General features: G+C 45.5%; 2 protein-coding genes across 5 annotated transcripts; both read right to left on the bottom strand.

Moving 5' to 3' along the window:
* Window positions 1-1,263: 1,263 nt before the first annotated feature.
* Window positions 1,264-4,499, bottom strand: dhrs7b (dehydrogenase/reductase (SDR family) member 7B). 3 transcript variants are annotated; one of them, XM_076997161.1, is made up of 7 exons: window positions 4,490-4,499; window positions 3,964-4,116; window positions 3,771-3,886; window positions 3,373-3,583; window positions 2,692-2,784; window positions 1,754-1,906; window positions 1,264-1,646 (listed from the first exon to the last, which is right to left on the bottom strand). In XM_076997161.1, exons 2-7 carry the CDS (start codon window positions 4,109-4,111, stop codon window positions 1,441-1,443), a joined length of 927 nt encoding a protein of 308 aa, XP_076853276.1. In that variant the 5' UTR covers window positions 4,112-4,116; window positions 4,490-4,499; the 3' UTR covers window positions 1,264-1,440. The 3 variants fall into 3 exon arrangements, with proteins under 3 accessions (XP_076853276.1, XP_076853275.1, XP_076853274.1); XM_076997160.1 differs by lacking the exon at window positions 4,490-4,499 and adding an exon at window positions 4,322-4,481; XM_076997159.1 differs by lacking the exon at window positions 4,490-4,499 and having other exon boundaries at window positions 3,964-4,481.
* Window positions 4,500-4,870: 371 nt separating this feature from the next.
* On the bottom strand, window positions 4,871-18,751 carry cramp1 (cramped chromatin regulator 1). 2 transcript variants are annotated; one of them, XM_076997158.1, is made up of 20 exons: window positions 18,619-18,751; window positions 16,274-16,620; window positions 14,655-14,863; window positions 14,091-14,244; window positions 13,115-13,198; window positions 12,946-12,994; window positions 12,728-12,813; window positions 12,303-12,426; window positions 11,920-12,001; window positions 10,904-11,737; window positions 10,605-10,770; window positions 10,335-10,501; window positions 9,733-9,801; window positions 9,047-9,128; window positions 8,463-8,570; window positions 8,185-8,348; window positions 7,745-7,934; window positions 7,468-7,632; window positions 6,857-7,002; window positions 4,871-6,225 (listed from the first exon to the last, which is right to left on the bottom strand). In XM_076997158.1, the coding sequence occupies exons 2-20, from the start codon at window positions 16,617-16,619 to the stop codon at window positions 6,106-6,108; spliced, it is 3,345 nt and encodes a 1,114-aa protein (XP_076853273.1). In that variant the 5' UTR covers window position 16,620; window positions 18,619-18,751; the 3' UTR covers window positions 4,871-6,105. The 2 variants fall into 2 exon arrangements, with proteins under 2 accessions (XP_076853273.1, XP_076853272.1); XM_076997157.1 differs by lacking the exon at window positions 18,619-18,751 and adding an exon at window positions 17,001-17,376.
* Window positions 18,752-19,187: the final 436 nt, after the last annotated feature.

Below are 19,187 nucleotides of genomic sequence, written 5' to 3'. Positions count from 1 at the left end.
AGAAGCATGCTTAATCTGAGATTGGGGATCCAGCGTCAGTTTAAACACAAGTTGATGGGAGTACATGACTACGTGTCTAATATGTTACTTTTACAACACAATTTTAGCCTTACAATTTTACCAGTTAGTAGCTTGGATGTTTACAAACAGTTCCAAGAGAACCTTTTAGGGGTGAGTTTGGATTGTTGGATGTTCACCGAAATGTACTAATGAGTTTTTGGGGAAAAGAACTGGTCTTCAAATAGTTCTGCGGAGGATGGGGCACTGGACATGCTGACGCTTGCAAAAAACAAAAACCAAATATGGCTTTATTGATGGAATTAGCATGTTGGTTTACTCAATCGCCTTTCGGCTACAAGAAAACTCTGCCGTGGCTGTTTTAAAGGACTTTGATTTGGCCTAGTATAAGAAATTACTCAATAGGAAATCGGCTTTTCTCTGGAATAGGAATTTCTCTGGAAAATGTTTGATTACATGGACAACAACCCAAGTCTATGAATTAAAATCTATTTGAAACTGCATTTCTTTCCAAAATTCATCACGTCAAGAATTCACAGGGATTTTCTCTTCAAGCAAGCACACAATTTACTCTCTTCAAGAGTTAAAGTATATCAATTGTGTATAGTCATCAGAAGCGGGACATCTTGGTGGTGCCTGTCCTCAGGGGACATAGTAATTGGGTTAGCTAGTAAATGGTTGGAAGGTGGCATAAAACAGAATTAGATCACAATCTGGACATCTTTCAGCAAAAATGCAGTTTTAATCCTGCCTTCTGTTTCTTCATATAAAGAAAAAAATGTATACATTGAGTTAACATGCCTGGTGCAAAGCAGGGATATAAAATATCAAGTGACATGACTTCTGAAAGGTTGGGTAAAATGTTACCCAACCTATCAGGCCAGAACAGATATCGGGCCAGTCTACCGGACAGAAAGCTCATATAGGAAGCAACAGAACGGTTTTATTTTCTAGCTGAAAATATGAACTAGCTGTTCAGATAGTTACAAGATATTAAAAAATGTAAATGGGGAAATTATAAATTCTTCAGGGGTGAATTTAATGCCAGCAAAAAGCTGGCAAAAAACCCGCTCAAACTCAAATTTAACAACACATCCTAGTAGTAAATCTCTGATTTATTTTCCATCCTATAAGTTTTTACAGTGTTATGTGGACACTGCATGATCAAAGGGGAGAAGAAATGTGTGGAAGGTGATAGATTAATCCACTGAGTGATAAAAGCACAGAACCTTTAAAATCCATGTGGTTTATATTTTAGAAGATTTATTACATGATGACATATTACACTACTAAGAAACATATGTTAAACATGTTCAATAATTTCTGAACTGCTCATCAAACCCATGCCAACAATATACAACAAAACACCTTCATGAAATCCATTCAAACAACACTGAAGACGAAATGCTCTCCGTCTGCCCTTCACTGATCTTTTACTCTCTGTTCTTTTCTGGCACGAGAAGCCATCACTCTGAAGAAGGCAGCAGGCCACAGAGTACGGAGGTAGATGACAAGAACAGGTAGCAGTCCAGCCAGTAGAACATCTTTCTGTTGATAACGGACCGCCTTTAGGACGGCCTGAGCCACTTTTTCGGGGTCCCACCCCATTGCTGTGGTTTTGTCCATCACTGAGCAGGAGAAAAGGAAAACGAGCATCACAGAGCGTAAACATAGGATGGTCTTGTATGCTTTAAGTACAAATATCTAGGAGAAAAAAAGCAGTATATTGTCTCACCTCCATATTTAGATCCGTCCCCAGTAACGGCATTGACTGACAAGTTGGTTCTAATGTATCCAGGGCTGATGACGGACACCTGTAAGCCAAACCGTTCCACTTCTGCGCGCAAGCAGTCAAAATAGGCCTGCGTGGCGTGCTTGGATGCTGCATCTGAACACAGCAAATTTCCATGGGTGAATTATTTAGTCTTTTAGTCACTGAACACTTAAAACTTCAGTATTATCAAATCAAAATGTATTTATATTGCTTTTTACAACAGTTGTAATTGTATTATATGTGCTCCATAGCAGATATGTAGAATCAACTGTTGAAACTACATTTGCATTATGTATGCGTGATGGAGTTATTCCTTGCATGAATCAAGTCTTTTCTAGGGAAAAGCAATACGCAGACACGCTACACGCTACCACAGAAGTGCAAAGTATGTCCTGTGGACACCTGACAAAGACATAACACATACTGGAAATGCATCTTTCTGAATGAGATTCCATTTAATTTTCAGTATTTAGTGGCTCATCTAAAGTAGTTCTGTAAATAAATGTATCTGAGCTCTATAAATTGCATGTGCAACTTAAAATTCAAGAACGCTGCACGGTATATTTAAGGGTTCCACTACAATTTCTGTAGTTGTAAAATCACACTTTCATTACAAATGTTTTCCCAAGATTGATTTATACCGTTACAGACTTTTGTTGTCAATCTTTTGCATTAGTTATAAAAAACAGTCTACAACACTGAAGTCTTTCACTGGTAATGCAAAGTTATATATAAGAAATATGCCCAATAATTTTCACTCAGCATCTCCAAAGGTAAAAGTCCCTGGATTTACGCAGGTTAGACGAGGGTGTTTAGGACAGAGGCCCCGTAAACACACTCACAGGAGGTTTCACATCAGTCGTGGCTGCATGTGAATATCTGCACGGGTGAGAACTCACACGCTGATCTACATGGGATGGAGATCCTCCCCTGGACGCTGCTAATAGCCACTATGTGCCCGCTGCCCCTTTCCACCATGGATGGAAGAATCTCTAGAGAAGGAGAGACAGAGGAACATGAGCGATGTCCTTGTGTATCCATTCTACCAATGTAAATTGGTGTTGTAGCTAAACTGTGGGTTATCTGTACAGGCTGTACATGTTTCCTGAGCCTAGGGCATCAAAAACAGAAATATTATATATATATATATATATATATATATATATATATATATATATATATATATATATATATATATATATAATATGAACTTTCGTTGCATTTCATCAGATGAACTAAAACAATCTTTTAAATGATGACACCTCCTAAGAAATTGAGTGGGGCCCAAACAGCGCTTTAAACAAGCATGAACTAATGAAATGTTTTATGCATCTCCTAAATTACTCATGTATTTTCCGACGTCAAGCAACTGTCATCTTAAGCGGCAATTTGCAAGGCTGCAGTGATATTCAGATTGCACACGATCCTCTTGTTTATTTTCCTGTTGCGTTAGAATCTGTGTAGGTTTATTTACCCTCTATTGCTTCATATTGGCCAACTCATTATGTGTTCATTGCACTCCACTACATATGTACACTGCTACCAGTATAATTAACAATTTCCTCCTAGCAAGCTTGTACCTTGAGTAAGGGCAACCGGGCCAAAGTAGTTGGTCTCCATGACATCCCTCTGCACGGAGACGTGGGTCTCCAGGATGTTGCCACGGAAACTAATGCCCGCATTGTTAATGAGGACATCCACGTGACCGTGGCACTTCAGAATCTCCACTGCTGCCCTGGAGACCGTATCCGTGGCGGAGAGGTCAAAGGTGACTACGCAGGGTGTATGGGTCTGACCACACAAACAGAGGATCCACGCATGTTTGAGCATTACAGAGCAACTTACATTCTTAATCATTTGGATATATAGCTTAAATATTTACATTTGTTTTGAATGACACAAAATTTTATTACGCATACAATAAATCTTGCAAGATGCAAGAAGAAGAGATGATTGGCGTGAGAGGAGCTGCGTGTACCCGTGTTTTGCCATCTGTCACGCCCTGCAACTCTCCAACAACCTCCTGCAGTCTCTTCTGGTCCCGTCCACACAGGATGAGGCGCGCGCCCGCGGTATGGAACGCGCGTGCACATTCTGTAGAGTCACACACACACACACATACACAGTCATCCACGTTTCATCTCCTGCGGGCCTGTGTGTGTTCTCAGTACCTTTGCCCAGGCCAGAACTGGCTCCCGTGATGACCACGACTTTATCCTGCAGGTTGAGTCCGCGTCTGGTTCTGTTTATGATCTTTAATAAGAGCAGGAGTCCGGCCGTGCCCAGAACCGCCGCTCCAACACCGAACCACCGCTCCATCCAGACTACAACACACACAAGAACCATCTCACATATACGTCCACCTTCAGCACTTAATATAACGGATCATGGTCACTTCTCCACCTTCCCGAGCCCATTAACGCGTATATAACCGGTCCGGACCGAGACACGCGCCACACATCACACATTTAGTGAATGTACAAGTTCCATCATTTACAACTTTTATACCCAACGCACACGGAACATTACCTCGAGCGCTAACTCATTTTACAGTTGTAGTCTCAAAAAACACAACTGATCATTAATTTAAATACGCTCGTTTCATTTATTAAACGGTCGTAATATTTTAATACTTGTTATTTTCTTTATTTTTAAACGTCACTTGTATTTTATAAGAGTCGAGCTACACCGCCTTACCGGAAGTTACTTACCCACGTGATCAAACGCGGAAGTGACGCGGGCGCATGGCCTTTATTGCCCAATAACACGTGGGATGGAGGAACCGCGTTACTACATTTACATTTACTAAACCACCTCAACACACGACTGTCCTCATGGGTCGTGCAGGAAACGATACGTATTTAGTCTTAAATGATCAAGAGACACAAAGAAGCGTGTTTCTGCAACTCTATTTTTACATGGTGGGATAAAACCCCCTTTACAAACGCAGAGATCTTTAAAACAGCATAAGGAAGCTTAAGATGCCGCGCAGGTTAAAAAAAAAGAACACGTTGCAACATGTACATTAATAAATAACCCAAATAATTTACAGTATGTCATTTTAAAAAGCGCAGTGAATACTGTAATCAGATACGGTCTATTTACACCAGAAACATTCATTCATTACATCAGAGGCAAACAAGTATCAACATATGGGATAACATTTCAATCAAGCAGGCCGACAGCTGGCTTGAAAATACATAGAATCAAACTTAGTGTTTTGGATTATTTTATTACTATAGGGCATCTTATGGGTGTGTATTAATGTGTATTAAATTAAGCAGGTTGGAATGCATTTTTACTTAGCTGCTTTAGTGCTTGAGAAAGTTTTTATTTGCACTAGTATTTTCTGTAAGAAACGAAAAAAATCGAACTGGTTTGTAATAATCAAGATCCAATTCATTTAACCCAATTAATCTATTATGTCAGAGTAGAAAAGAGACTATGGAGTAAAGTGTACACATACAGTGTTATTTTACTATCTTTAGTTTTATGGAGCTTTCCGCAGACTTCTCTTACTGCAGCTAAATGATGCTGTTTCTATAGCTACACTGAACATTAATCTCACCAAAACGAGATCTTCTGGCTCTTTTCACATAAAAGCTGCAATTCCGTAGAAAAAGGATAAAAAATGCTTGATGGGGACCATCTAAATGTCCTCAGAATGTCAAAATACTAATGGTCTCCTATGATCAGGGGGACCCTTGGTCTTAACAAAGAGCTAAATACCCATGCATACGCACACACACGCACGCACACACGCACATATGGCTTTTTTTAAGGATTTTGCGTAGGATCATTAAGGATAGATCTTTAGTATCCATAAAAATAAAAAATAAAAATAAACCCCCAAGACAAAAAACAACATCCGTGGCTCTTTACATACGCATACACGCACATGCGCCAACAACAGTGAGACAGATGGAACAGGAAGGAAATGGATTTATAGGAGGCAATATTTGTTCAGGTATGGCGGATCTTACGTTTCCTGTACATGAGGTTGCTTTGTAAACTAATCTTTTTAAAAAGTGTCCCGGGCGTGGCTTACAAGACAACAGCCACAGAATGACAGGTAGACACACGCATACACACTTGATCCTAGTTGCTCCGTTTAGGATCAGGGCAGTCTTTATTGCACTTCCAACAAGCTGAACCACTCACACACACACACACACCCACACACACACCAATCCAAAGGAACTGTAATTCTAAAGTCCCACATGTTTGTGTTTCAGGATCACAGCAAGAAGTTCCGTCAAATCAGCATCAACCGCCCAAGATGTGGAGCGAGGGCCGAACCCTGACCTTTCACCTCAAACCCCTGGGGGAGGGAGGTTCGGTTCGGGGGCAGACAGCTCTTTGGCCAGGTCGTTGAAGCGGTCAATAAGGTCCACGCTGCTTTCACTCATCATGCAGGCAAGCTGAGTATCCACCTGTACATCATATACATAAAATAATCAAATATACAGGTATATAAACCACGCCCATAATGACTGGTCTCAGTGCAGCCACTAAGTATACAGGTATATAGACCACGCCCATAATGACTGGTCTCAGTGCAGTCACTAAGTATACAGGTATATAGACCACGCCCATAATGACTGGTCTCAGTGCAGCCACTAAGTATACAGGTATATAGACCACGCCCATAATGACTGGTCTCAGTGCAGTCACTAAGTATACAGGTATATAGACCACGCCCATAATGACTGGTCTCAGTACAGCCACTAAGTATACAGGTATATAGACCACGCCCATAATGACTGGTCTCAGTGCAGTCACTAAGTATACAGGTATATAGACCACGCCCATAATGACTGGTCTCAGTACAGCCACTAAGTTCCAGTGCGGTCACGCAGCATTTAAGCTCTGACGCTTTGGTCGTACTGAATTATAAATGAAACAATGTATGTGAGGTTAAAATTCACCATCATATGTGAGCTTTAATCTGAGCACGTTTATATCTACAGAGGTGTGCCAATATTACAGACCTCCACCTTCATCACATGTACATATACATATATGATATGGGATTTGAGGGACAGTTGGCTGGCAGGCTCTCACCTCCACTACGTCGGGTAGGCCACGGGCCTGAAAGGAATCATGGGAGTTGGTGTCGAGCAGGCTGGGGCCCAGTAAAGCCGTTCCACTGGAGGGGCCTACGGGTGGAAGGCCAATCCGACGAGTCTTATCAGGGGACACCAGACTCGCTGCAGTGGGGGGGAAAGACCCAAGACTGATCAGTTCCTGGGTCTGCATTACTGTATAGCTTCCACAGGGTTCACGTATGAACTGATGTCTGTGTTGGGAGGAGGGTTAGAAGGGACAAACGGAGGCCAGGAGGACTCCAGCACAATGACTGGAAAACCGCAAAAAGTAAAAAAGTAATAATAATGAAAAAAAATCTTTATTGCAAATACTCATTTGGCAAATAAAATAGAAAAACTTCTTACTTCAGCTCACAAGATGCTTGTAATTTTTACTGCCATATTTTATTAACACAGTACATTACATACTTATTCAAGAAATAAAAGTACATGACAGACGTGTCTGAGCTGCTGTAGGCGTACGCTACTGTTCTTTACCTCAACTCCAGACCTTTTCAATGGTCGTGTGTAGCGCTACACCACGTATGAATGTATTTGTATATGAAGTCAATTTGAGTGAGGACTCACAGAGCAGGCAGCCCAGAGTGGAGTCACTGGAGTCGTTGTGATACCACTGAGGGTCGTGTGTTGGAGATGGCATCCAGCTATGGGCGGGGCTGTCACTGGGCGAGGGGAGGAGCTTAGACCTGTCACTGCCATTGAGTTTGGGAGGTGAGAGAGACGATCCATCGCCTGTGAAAGGTCAACAGATGGAAGCCGAAGTGAAAGGCCACGCGGGTTACACATCAAAGGCAGTTAAATCATGTCACCCCACACAAATGAGCATATTCTCCCCTACACCCACCATAGTGTGCAGAATTGATGGCGAGCTCGATAATAGAGTCACTGATGTGAGTGTTTGACTCTCCAGGGGGAAGGGATTCGTCTGGGGGGCCAGGTAGAGAAATGTCCAATAGGGAAGCAACACTGGGAGGGGCAAAAAGGGAGTCTCCACCCCCTGGAGATGGTGGAGCAACACCGTTCTGCAAGGAACCCTAACAAAGCAGCAAGAAGGAGAAAAAATTAACACGGTCATGATCACTGTGCACAATGCACACCACAACAGGCTAAATAATGCAATGTATACTTGTAATATTACACACACTTGGGGTGTGTGCTGGCAGGCACACAATCTACTCATTGAAAACTGCTGTATGTGTATGCAGCATCTTTCTCTCCATTTCTGTACATGTCATATCTGTCTCTCTCTCTCTCTCTCTCTCTTTCCCCCCCTCCCTCCCTCACCTCCTCTGGCTCCTGCTGGAGCAGCTCGGGCTGAGGTGCAGTGGACACGACTGGCGCTGTGGGTTCAGGTTCCAGGAGACCGGGCCCTACAGTAGGGGCCTCTGGCTCCCGACAGGGGCTGCCTGGGATAATGCCTGCAGACTTCGCAGCCAGGTCAATCGCACCTGAAACATAAGAGTTTGAAAAAGAAATGACTCTCCACTGCAAATAAGAGACAGACAGAATGTCAGTTGTTTTAGGTCGTGAATGGCCTGACAGTGATCTGGCAGCAGTCTTACTGGAGAGCTGATTAGAGGAAGCAGGGTTCACTGTAGTGGGCAAGGCTTTCACAGCAACGGGCCGGGTCGATGGTAGTCGCGTATGGATGGGCCGAAAAGAACCAGTGCCTAAAGCAGAAATGTCAACAGACAGTTGAAGTGATATTTTAATCTCTTAATGCATGTCTCTCTTAAGTAACAGGATGTTAAAAAAAAAAGAAAGCAGTTGCAAATTTCGAATTTGAGCAGCATACATACATACATATTATTGTTAATCTGAAGCTTTTTCCCCCTTCCTAATATCAAAAACAACCTGTCAATTATTTCAGTAGTTCTGATCGGACTGCATGTCCATGCCTGGGCATAACTGCTATCGTGTCTCCCACAGCAGTGGCAGAAGGCAGGGGACACGGACACACACGGACACACACACACGGACACACACACACCCCCGCATGTGTGCTTCACATTCAAATGGAGAAACTCCCTCAAAGGTCTTTCCCTTTCTTCTTGATGTGTGAAAGGAAACAGGAAACATGATCGGAGTGAACAGCGAATGCTGCTGCCCACGTTTAGACGGACGGTGACGTGTGTGCACGTGTTACCCGTAGCCGAGGAGTTGGACAGGATGGAGAAGGAGCACACATGCTGGGAGCTGTCTCCCGTTGTCCTGGGCAACAGTGTCCGCTGTAGGGAAAACAGGACAAACACTCTCATTCTCTACAACTCAACATATTTATTAACAGCAAAATGCAGTTTTAATCCACAACACTAACATTGTGTTCACATTACCAGTTTAGCCCGACACAGATCTGACTTATTCCTTGTATGTGGCCATACATATCTAATCTTTTCTAATCAGATTTGAGTCACTTTCATATGTGGTTCAAAATTAGAAATTAATCTGATTCATGAGACATGAGAACCATCAAACAGAACGTGTGCGTGGCCTAGTGCAGTCGTCATCAGCCAATCATCAGTGTGACCAAACATTACAATGTTGTGAGAGCAACATTAGCTGTTCAGCAACAAACATCCATGAGCTACTAGCGCTACTACCACAAGTCATCTCACAAATCTCTTTTTTTTGGTTGGTGATGCAGACGTTTTGTGCAAAAATACATCTGTGTGCCGCACAGATCCACAGACAAACATCGCTTGGAAAGACTGAGAAATATGAATGTAAACATTCAAGATCGTAGCATCAGAACTGAATCATGTGGCTTGTAATGTGAACACAGCCAAAAAGCCACATTGTTTTATTGCGAGGATCTGGCCCAGTTTGTCTCACCTGCACAACGAGAGGTTTCCTCAGAGGACGACTCCTGCTCTTCCTCTGCTTCAGGAGGAAAATGTCTGACTGGAAAGAGAACACGAGAACATTGAGAATCAAACGTCTGCAAATAACAAGCACAGAAACCATCAAATGCATATTCGTTTCTGTTATAAAACTGAAGGAACGTGGCAGTGGCAAATGATGGATTTCTGCACGAGTACAGCACAAGCAAGAAATGTCTTGCAAACGGCATATAAATGAGTAGATGTGAATGTTAGAAATATGATCTCATTCTGCCAAATCTTTCCTCATTCCTACAAAAATTACCAACAAAGTGTACGACTTTGCAACATCACAATAAATGTGTCAACCACACACCTGCATAACCAACACTGACACATTTAAAACACCCTCTCCTCTCTGCACAAGCTAGTTTTCCACTTCCTTTACTGTAATGACTACAATATCCACAATGGGTGAATAAGTTTAGATGAGACCCTGAACAAACTATGTGCTAACTTTTATACGGATATCTATTCTGGTCTAGTGGTGTTTGTGTTCCTGGTAGGGATGGGATGATGCGGGACCAGAGTTAAAGTTCTGAATCGTTCACGCACACTGATGGAGTCCACCTGCTGCCGGATGGCTAGCTCCGCCTCCTTATTGGGCGAGAACATCCGTAAGTGGCGGGAACTGTTGGGGGGAAGGGTCGTCGGCACGGCAAACACGGCACCGTCGCCATCGCCTCCGGCGACCAGCAGTGACCGCGGCAGACCCCGTGCACCTGTGAAGAAACACCGACCTTATTGATCTCACGCACTGCTGACGTGCCTCCACCCCCACCGACCCCGTGATGGGTCAGGCCCCCGGGGGGAGCCGCTACGCACCTGCACCGCCAACGTTGGGCAGGAATTTGGAGCGGGCGGCGTGCTGCTGCCGACCACAGCTGGGACTCCTGGTCACTCCAGGCTGCGCTTTGCCCGGTGGGGTCAGGGACTGCTCCTCCTGGCCTGGCTTCAGAGGGGAGGTCCCCACGGAGCACACGTCCAGGGCCTGGGGGAGCAACAGAGCAAGACAGAGGAGGAACCAGGAGGAAAGAGGAGGAATGAGGAGTTGTCATCCCGAGACACATATATAATGTGTACGTCACGGTCATGGTGAATGTCAGAAACACGCTGTAACTCACAGGTTTGGGGTTCACCTCAGACGAGACGAGTCTGAGGAGACAGCGGAGCACGTGGTGAGACGTTGGCGTGGCCGAGGGGCGGGGCTCGGGCTGCCACTCGTACTCCAACTGCAGCTTCCCGGGCTTGCCCAGCATGAGGTAGAGTTCGGCGAGCGTCACGTTCTCCGAGCCCCGCGAGCTCCAGCCCTCCTCGCGGATCTGCTGAGGGGAGCGGCCCGTTCCGCTCGCCTCCTCCGAGCGTCCTATGGGCTCAGGGGGCGGAGGAGGTGCGCCGTCTGCCGGGGCCCCACCTCCCGGGGCAGAATCCTCTTTGCTGTTGTCCGTCGGGGTGCACTCTCCTTGCCCGACAGTCTCTTTAGCCTTGCCGCTAGAACAGGTCTGGGCGTGAGATGTCCCCCCTGGGTCAGCGGTCACCGCCACACTCACCTCTTGCCCCGGGCAGGAGGGCGGCGTTGCAGACGGAGCGTTAGTGTTATGGGCCAGGTTCACAGCGCCCTCCGCACCAGGAGCAGAGGCACTGGGGTCCGATCCCTCACCGGCTTGTCCCTCGGCCCTCTTCGGGTCCCCTCCCCCCGGGCCTCCCCTGCTGGGTTTCCCTGGCCCCCGCGCAGGCTGGATGCCCAGGATGTGGGCGGCGGGCAGGTCCCTCACTCCCGGACGGCCACGCCCGCACTCCTGCCAGTGCACTGTGCAGGAGGCCTTGGAGTGCACCACCCTGGCCACTCCTGGCAACGTGATGACGGTGCTGCTCTCTGCGGGGTACAGGAAGAGCTCCTCGGAGCGCCCAGGGAGCGATACGCCCTCGAGAGCCTCCCGCTCCGCCAGACTCTTCAGCTACGCACACGGGCGTTAAGGTCATGAAACTGAACCCGTAACAGAAAGCACTGAAACGCCACAAAGACACACAAACAAAAATTACACAAATGGACGGGGAAATAAAACACCCTAAATCCACACACAATGACCATGATGAGATCTCACTTGCATACTACAGACATCCGTGAAGAAAAGGATACAATTCGTTGGTCCTGAATTGCCCATTTTTGTTTCAGGAATTCGATGAGGCTGGACACCTTCCTGTGCAACTCGACCACCATCCTATAAGAAGCACGCCTGACATCAGCACCGATACCACATAACTACCAAGGCTACAGCCATGTTGAGCCTGCCACCAGCATTAGGTTAAATATAATGCAGATGTATGGTGAATGAGTCACTCACGCGGTATATGTTTATAGATAAGGCATGTGCAGATGTCACACTAGAAAAGGTGTTTGCACTACGACACCATACAATTCTTTTCCCATTCAAACATTGATACGGACTGATACAACCTGGGAATACCCAGATATTCCCAAATATTCGCCCCGCCTCCGATTCCCCTGCTGGCCACACCCACCTGAGCCGAGGATTATGGGCCAGGCTCTGAACGCGAGCCCAGGATGAGTTGCTGCGTGGCTGCAGCTCCACTGCCACCCTCAGTGGTAACCGGACGGGCTTCTGGTCCTCCTCGTCACTGACGCCTGTGAGGAGAACAAGGACAGCAGAGACACAGAGACACTGTTGGACTCGTCGTCCCCGTGCTGTCCACAATCTCCTCCCATAGCCAGTCACACGGTCGGTAACCATAGAAACACTGAACTCACCCCACCTACACACTGGAGGTGTGCCACAAACTCTAGAGTCACATCCTCCCTCCCTCAGCAGCACTACACCCACTTCCTGCATCTCCACGTGTCCGTTCCAGGACACGATCATCTTAACGGGTTTTTTAACAGAGTAAACACACTCAGAACCGCGTCCACCACCCCCACCACCACCCACCATCTGGGTCACAAAGCTTCTTCAGTGCACGGCACATGGGGGCTTTGATCCGCAGGTTCCTGCCTTTAGAGCGAACCGTGGTAGCCCTGAAACCACACACACACACACACACACACAACTGTGTTACACATTCGCAAATTTTAAAATGACTTATCTACATATTCCAGTCTGTCTCCTTCTCCCTCACCTCCTCCACCCCCAAACACACGTTTACTTACCCCTGCTGTATGAGCTCATTCAGTTTGGCCACATTCTTGTCGTCCATTACTGGGGGGTAGAGAGACATGGAGAGAGGGGTCAATTAGAGGGGTCAATTACACACAGCCCCATGTGATGTAACAATGACAAGGTCCACCCCTCTTACCAACCAGGGCAGCTACTACTTACAGCCTCCAACCTTCTTTCTGAGCTCAGCATAGCATATGAGGCCATAGAGCTCCTGGGAGGATTTCTTCAGCACACGGGAATATGCTGATGAAGAGGAGGAATAGCAGGTAAACGGACGTGATTATGAACACCTTCTCCATCGCCTTCCACCGCGAACTTCGACACAAAGACTGTGTGCCAGGCCTCTGGCTCCCCCCCTCCCTCTCTGAATGAATCACGCCCCTCACTGCTTACTGTCTGTGTTATCAATGCTTGTATGTGCTATGGAGATTTTTTACATGCACACAGACTGTTGTCCTGTTCCCGAGAATAATCTGTGGTCATATTTTTTTGTCTCCTCCTAATGTTTATCTCTCTATGTTTCTCCCTAATCTGTACGGTGGCACCCTGCTGTGTGGCCACTCCAGGGTTCTCGGTGCTTTACACCGGGGTCCTGGGGAAACTGAATTTCCCATTCGTGGGATCAATAAAGGTTTATCTTATCATAGTAAACAGAGGTGCACATTCACATAATAGTTCAGTCACGCTGGGAAAATGGCACCAATCAGCATAACCTTAGCAATACACTACCTACACGCCATGGCTTCTCCCTTCTCAACAGCATCCGTGTATGAAACAAAAAAGCCTCCCACATTGAGTTTTATACTCCTTAATCACACTTTATACACCGTTAGTTCTCTCTGTGTAAAACAGCCTCACTGAAAACTTGCTTGTGAGCGTTTTTCCTTTACAGCACAGTGATTATGGATCGCTCTAGCTCACCCCATTATAAACACCTCTACTCCAGAATGATCCCAAAAGTTCCTTAAAACTCATCTTTTTAGTTTGGTCTTCAAGAATGTTTGATGTTTTGTATAGTATAGAGTGTTGGTTCGTAGCTCACTAGGGTTAAGAAAAGTGTATTATAAACCCATTATTGTTTTTATTACTATTGCGTGAATGCCACTGTGGACGTAAACACAACCATGTGTCTCACCGTTGTTGAAGTCGATATGTTTGGAGATCTTGTGCCATGTCCTGTAGTAGAAGTGACGGACCTGCTCCTTGTTCTTCACCATACTGGCAGGTTTGCCTTTCTTCTTATACTTCAGAGCAATGTTGTTCTGAATGGCCTCAAAATCCTTCCCATGCTGAGAGAGAGAGAGAGAGAGAGAGAGAGAGAGAGAGAGAGAGAGAGAGAGAGAGAGAGAGAGAGAGAGAGAGAGAGAGAGAGAGAGAGAGAGAGAGAAACATATGTATGGGAAAAGTAATAGATACACATTCTAAGTATCTATTATTCACTCCTAAAAAAAAACCTGAGCGTTCAAAGAGAAAAAGCAATGGATCATATATCATGGTAATCAACACAATCACAATTACACATGCATACTTCTACAGGAGATCAACCAATGGGTCGTTTTTCATTTTTCAATGGGCCTTTATTCATTTAAATTTTTTTTAATGGTGCTTTGGTTGACTTATCGCAATGTGATTCCTAAGAATTAAAAGACGTTAATGAATTTAAAAAATGTAACGAATGTCTAGATGAATAAAAGATTACTTCATAAAGTCCTTCAAAGAAACTGTTCTTGTCTTCTGTACTCCAGGACTCCCACTGCCGGCGTGCGCGTTTCTGGTTCCCCCCCTCGTCCTTCTCCACCGGGGCCTGGTTCCTAGGGACAGCGCGAGAGGAGGTCCCCCCAGCAGCAGAGCCTCCGCCCCCAGAACCCGCATGGCCTGGTGCAGACAGAGCAGGAACCGCATCAGCCCCTGGGGCAGAGAAAAAAGAAATAGAGAGAGAGAGAGAGAGAGAGAGAGAGGGGGGGGGGGGGGGGAGAATGAGAAAAACAGAGCGAGTCCTCCAAGTCTTCTACACGATAGACAGCGTGCATAAAAAACATGTTAAGCCCCAGAAATGCCTTTAAACATGGAGACCTCATAACTGCAGACATTCATGTAGCTGTACATGACCGAATACCAAAACATCTGTGCACTAGTAGGTGAAGAGACAGGAGTAGTGCGGTATTCCCACGTGCTATAACTGGAACGTGTTTATTCAGACAGGACCTTATTTTGAGTATTACAGGCATTATTTTGAATGTGTTTACATGGCACGTGCCAAATTCTGAATGGCACACAAACAGCTATAGCTCAGCAACACATACAAACATGATGGATACCAGTGGAGAATGTTAGTAGAGTTTCTAAAAGAATTCATCAGGTCTCCAGTGCTGTTCAAGATGAGCAACCAGAGTACAGGAGTGGTCAGTCCTACTATACACCCACCACAGTGATGTAACCTGCCTCCAAAAATACTAATCCACTATATTCGAAAAAGAATGAAAAAAATTACAGAATGGAGTGAAAAAGGACATTGATGTTTTCCTTCTTTTTTGTAGGATATGAAATGTACATTGGCAATATGTACACACATGCCAGGAAGTGTGTGTGAAGCCACTCGTAGGTGTTCCAGACCTGCTAACTGCACTGATCCAAAAAACACGTAGGAAGAAAGAGAAGCCAACACTACCCCAACTCTTCTCTCTCTCCCTCCCTCCCTTCATCTCTCTCTCTCTCTCTCTCACACACACACACACACACACCTCTACCATGCACTCCAGGATGCATTTAAAAACTCCACAGACCACCAGCAATACCACCACTTGGCTCTATTTTGCTTCCAAATTAAATTCAGATTCTGAATGAAACATAACAAATGGGCTCTTAATCGTAATCATGCCACAGTATATTCTGTAATTAGTCAATCCACATAAACCAAGACACGAATATACATCGGCAGTGGCAAAAGCTGTCCAACTTTAAATCTGGTTCTTGAAATATCGCAATTTGTCAATTTAATTCAACAGGATGCGTGAGTTTTGTACATACGATTTCCATTACAATTTAGATACTAATCAACGTGTTTAACTTGTGATTTTAATCCCTATACACCAGTTTTAACCCAGTCACCGTGAAAACAAGGATGAAGTTATTAGTACGCTGGTTCCTCTAGTTTCCCGTTTTCAATAACACCGCTTTTCTCCGTCAATACCAGGTTATATTAGTCTACAAGATAATGGTAAGATCGGTTAAATAAGTGCATCGTGTGCCAAAGTGTGAATAATTACAAAAGTTTTGGTAAAGCAGGTGAGTGGACCGGTTCCGAGGGGGCCCGCTCACCTTTCGCTCTCGCTCCGCCGTGACCGTTCACCGTCGCGGCGACGGTATCTTTCCGGATCCGCTTGCTCGGAGGTCGCACGCTGGAGCGGAGAAAATGATGCTGGTCCTGGCTGTGTGGTGCCGGAGGGGGCGAGACGAGGGCCGGAGGGTTGGACTGGGGTCCGGACGGGCTCGGCGACGTGCGGGGCGAACCGGAGCTGCCCGTGGCTGATGGATGAAGCGTTTCCTCTCCGTCTCTCTTTGTACTCGTCCGCTCTGCGCCCTCCTCATCCTCGCCGCCTTCGAGCCTCCCGGCCGGGTTGTTCGCTCCCTCGGCTCCCAGGCTTCCTCCGCTGCCCACTGTCATCCTGACAAAACACATTTTAAACACGTTTTTACAACATTTCGCGTCAAACTAAACAGCGAACAACTTGGAGAGGCGACGTTCTCCACAACTCAACATGGCCGCCGCTGTTTGTTTCAAATCCCCTCGCACCGTCCCGACAAATCACACCGAGAAAACACCCGTTTCCACACTTAGGATTTCAACCAAACGCCAATATTTTGACACGACCCAATTCACTCCTTGGCCTGGTTTGGGTTAACTTGTGCAGCGAGTTGTGTGTCGTTTAATCCCACGTTGAAAGCCGAGCGCCTTCACTTTAGCGCCCTGCGCGGACCGAATACGGCGGAAATCTCTCGCTCGTTCGACCTCTGTTTAAAGTGCTCGTTTCCCCGGCGCCGTTACCCGTTCTCCAGCTCCTCGCCCGCGGACGACATCTTCTTTCTCTTCACCATGAGTCCGGGGATTTTGGAGACCAAGGCTCGTCCGATTTAAACATGTTCCGAGCGAGAAGGAGGTCAAGCCGGACTCGTCCTGTCGCCGCCGCCGCTCCGACTGAGCTCCGCGCAGCTCCGCTGTTCGCCCTCAGCAGCAGCAGTAACACTCCCGACTCACCAACCCGGCACAACAACACACACCTCTGCGGCACACACACGCTCGTGGGTGAGGGAATAACACACACCGACTGCCCCGGAGACTGACCGGTCATTATATTTCACTAAAGACTCGTTCCACGTTTTAAAACGACTAAAAACACCCTCCTCACTCACTCACTCACTCACACACTCACACACTCCGAGTCTGGACTTGGGTGTAACGACGTCACCATAACTTAACTGATGTTTTGAAATGACAGTTTATGTTTTTACTGAGTGACAAATAGTCTTAACAAACAACACACGGATAAACTCCTGCCATAAACTCCTGCAATAGCCAGTTTACCTGTAGAAAGTGCAGGAGAGTTTAGATAAACTGCGCTTATTGGGGTGTGGTGCGTTACACTCCACAGATGAAGGTGTCACCGGTCACTTTGGTTATTACAGGTATGACAGAGACACTCAGTTCTGCTCTGATTCTCACTCATATCCACTTTAACACTTTGAATAGGCATTTACCAGCATACTTATACATTCTGGCTATTTGCCAAAAAAAGGGGGGAGCCTTCCTCTCCAGCAGACTCCAGAGACAAAAAAATATAACTAACCTTTTAAACACATAGTGATCAACATACACTAAATGTGCCTTTTACGCATTTATTCCCACTGAAGCGTTATTTACTATAAAAGTGCCAGAATGTGGAGAATAACCATGTTGACAACAACTGCGTGGAATCTTATACAGCAGTTCAAAATGGTTTTTTAAAGGAGATAGTGTGGTACCGATACTTGGTAAAAAAAATGTGAACTATTTTAGGTCGGTCACACCTGCTTAGCTAACAAATAATGTGGACAAATGTTGACAGGTGCTGGTCTAAGGGAGCAGACTATAAGCGCTTAAGAGGAGCATCCATATTAGTGAGAGCACACTTAAAAGTGCTCTTAAAGGTCAGTGTGTCAGGCATATTGCGGTGTGTCTGTGTATGTAATATATATATATATATATATATATATATATATATATATATATATATATATACACATACATATACACATACACACATATACATACATACACCACAGTGAAATGACACTCGGCACTGATTTGATTTGTGACCACTAGCGTCTAAATATCACCACTAAAGGTTCTGTTCATTCAATCTACCCTCAATCGGTAGATTAACATAGCAAGTTACCGGACATGTTATCCTTTATAATCTAAAACATGCACTCTTCTATTCCGCGTACTGACCAGAGATGATCACACACGGGCCACGAGTGCCACCCGGCCGGACCGCTACCGTGTAGCGAGCCATCAAATCAAGTGTGGCAGTTCCCCTGTACGGAGGAGTGGAGGACCACCACGCTCAGACGTTAATATCGGCCGTAACGATGAAAACGACTCACTTTATAAGTGAATAATTTACCTCGTTTGGCGTATATATCGGGTGAACCGAGAAGTGTGAGGCGCAGAGCTGCTCCAGCTTATCCCGCTGACACCGTCCAGCCTTCCTGTTTCTTCCGCGCGTCACCGGCACGCGCGTTACCGCTCAAAAACAAACGCCGCGATTGGTCACTTTTAGCACGTGGCTGGAACGTGACGCGTCTGCCATTTAGGGCGTGGTCGGTGCCGTTTTTTTATTTGAGGCTAATTTCTAATTTCATTTTCATTTTACGTGCCAACTTAAGTAAGATACGTTTTATACTTCACAAAACGGTAGTCCGTCTGCGCATGGTTGATCACACCCGGGTGTCGGCTAACCTCGAAAATAAATGTTAATTGTTAAAATGTGTGGTCCGATTGTTGTGACGATGCAATTTTCTTGCGACAACATAAAGAGAACATATTTATTGCAGGCTGAATTTTAAACCGAGTAAAGAACTTCTGTATTATTTTTCTTTGCAGGGTTAAAACACAAGACAGGAAATGTTAAGATGTCATATAATAAAAATAGATTCACGAAGAGATCATATTTTTTTTAATATATAATCGTGT

Source organism: Brachyhypopomus gauderio, chromosome 2, assembly GCF_052324685.1.
Source record: "Brachyhypopomus gauderio isolate BG-103 chromosome 2, BGAUD_0.2, whole genome shotgun sequence".
NCBI lineage: Eukaryota > Metazoa > Chordata > Actinopteri > Gymnotiformes > Hypopomidae > Brachyhypopomus > Brachyhypopomus gauderio.
Note: the sequence above shows the minus strand (reverse complement) of the source record. Positions and strands in the feature narration are given on the sequence as shown.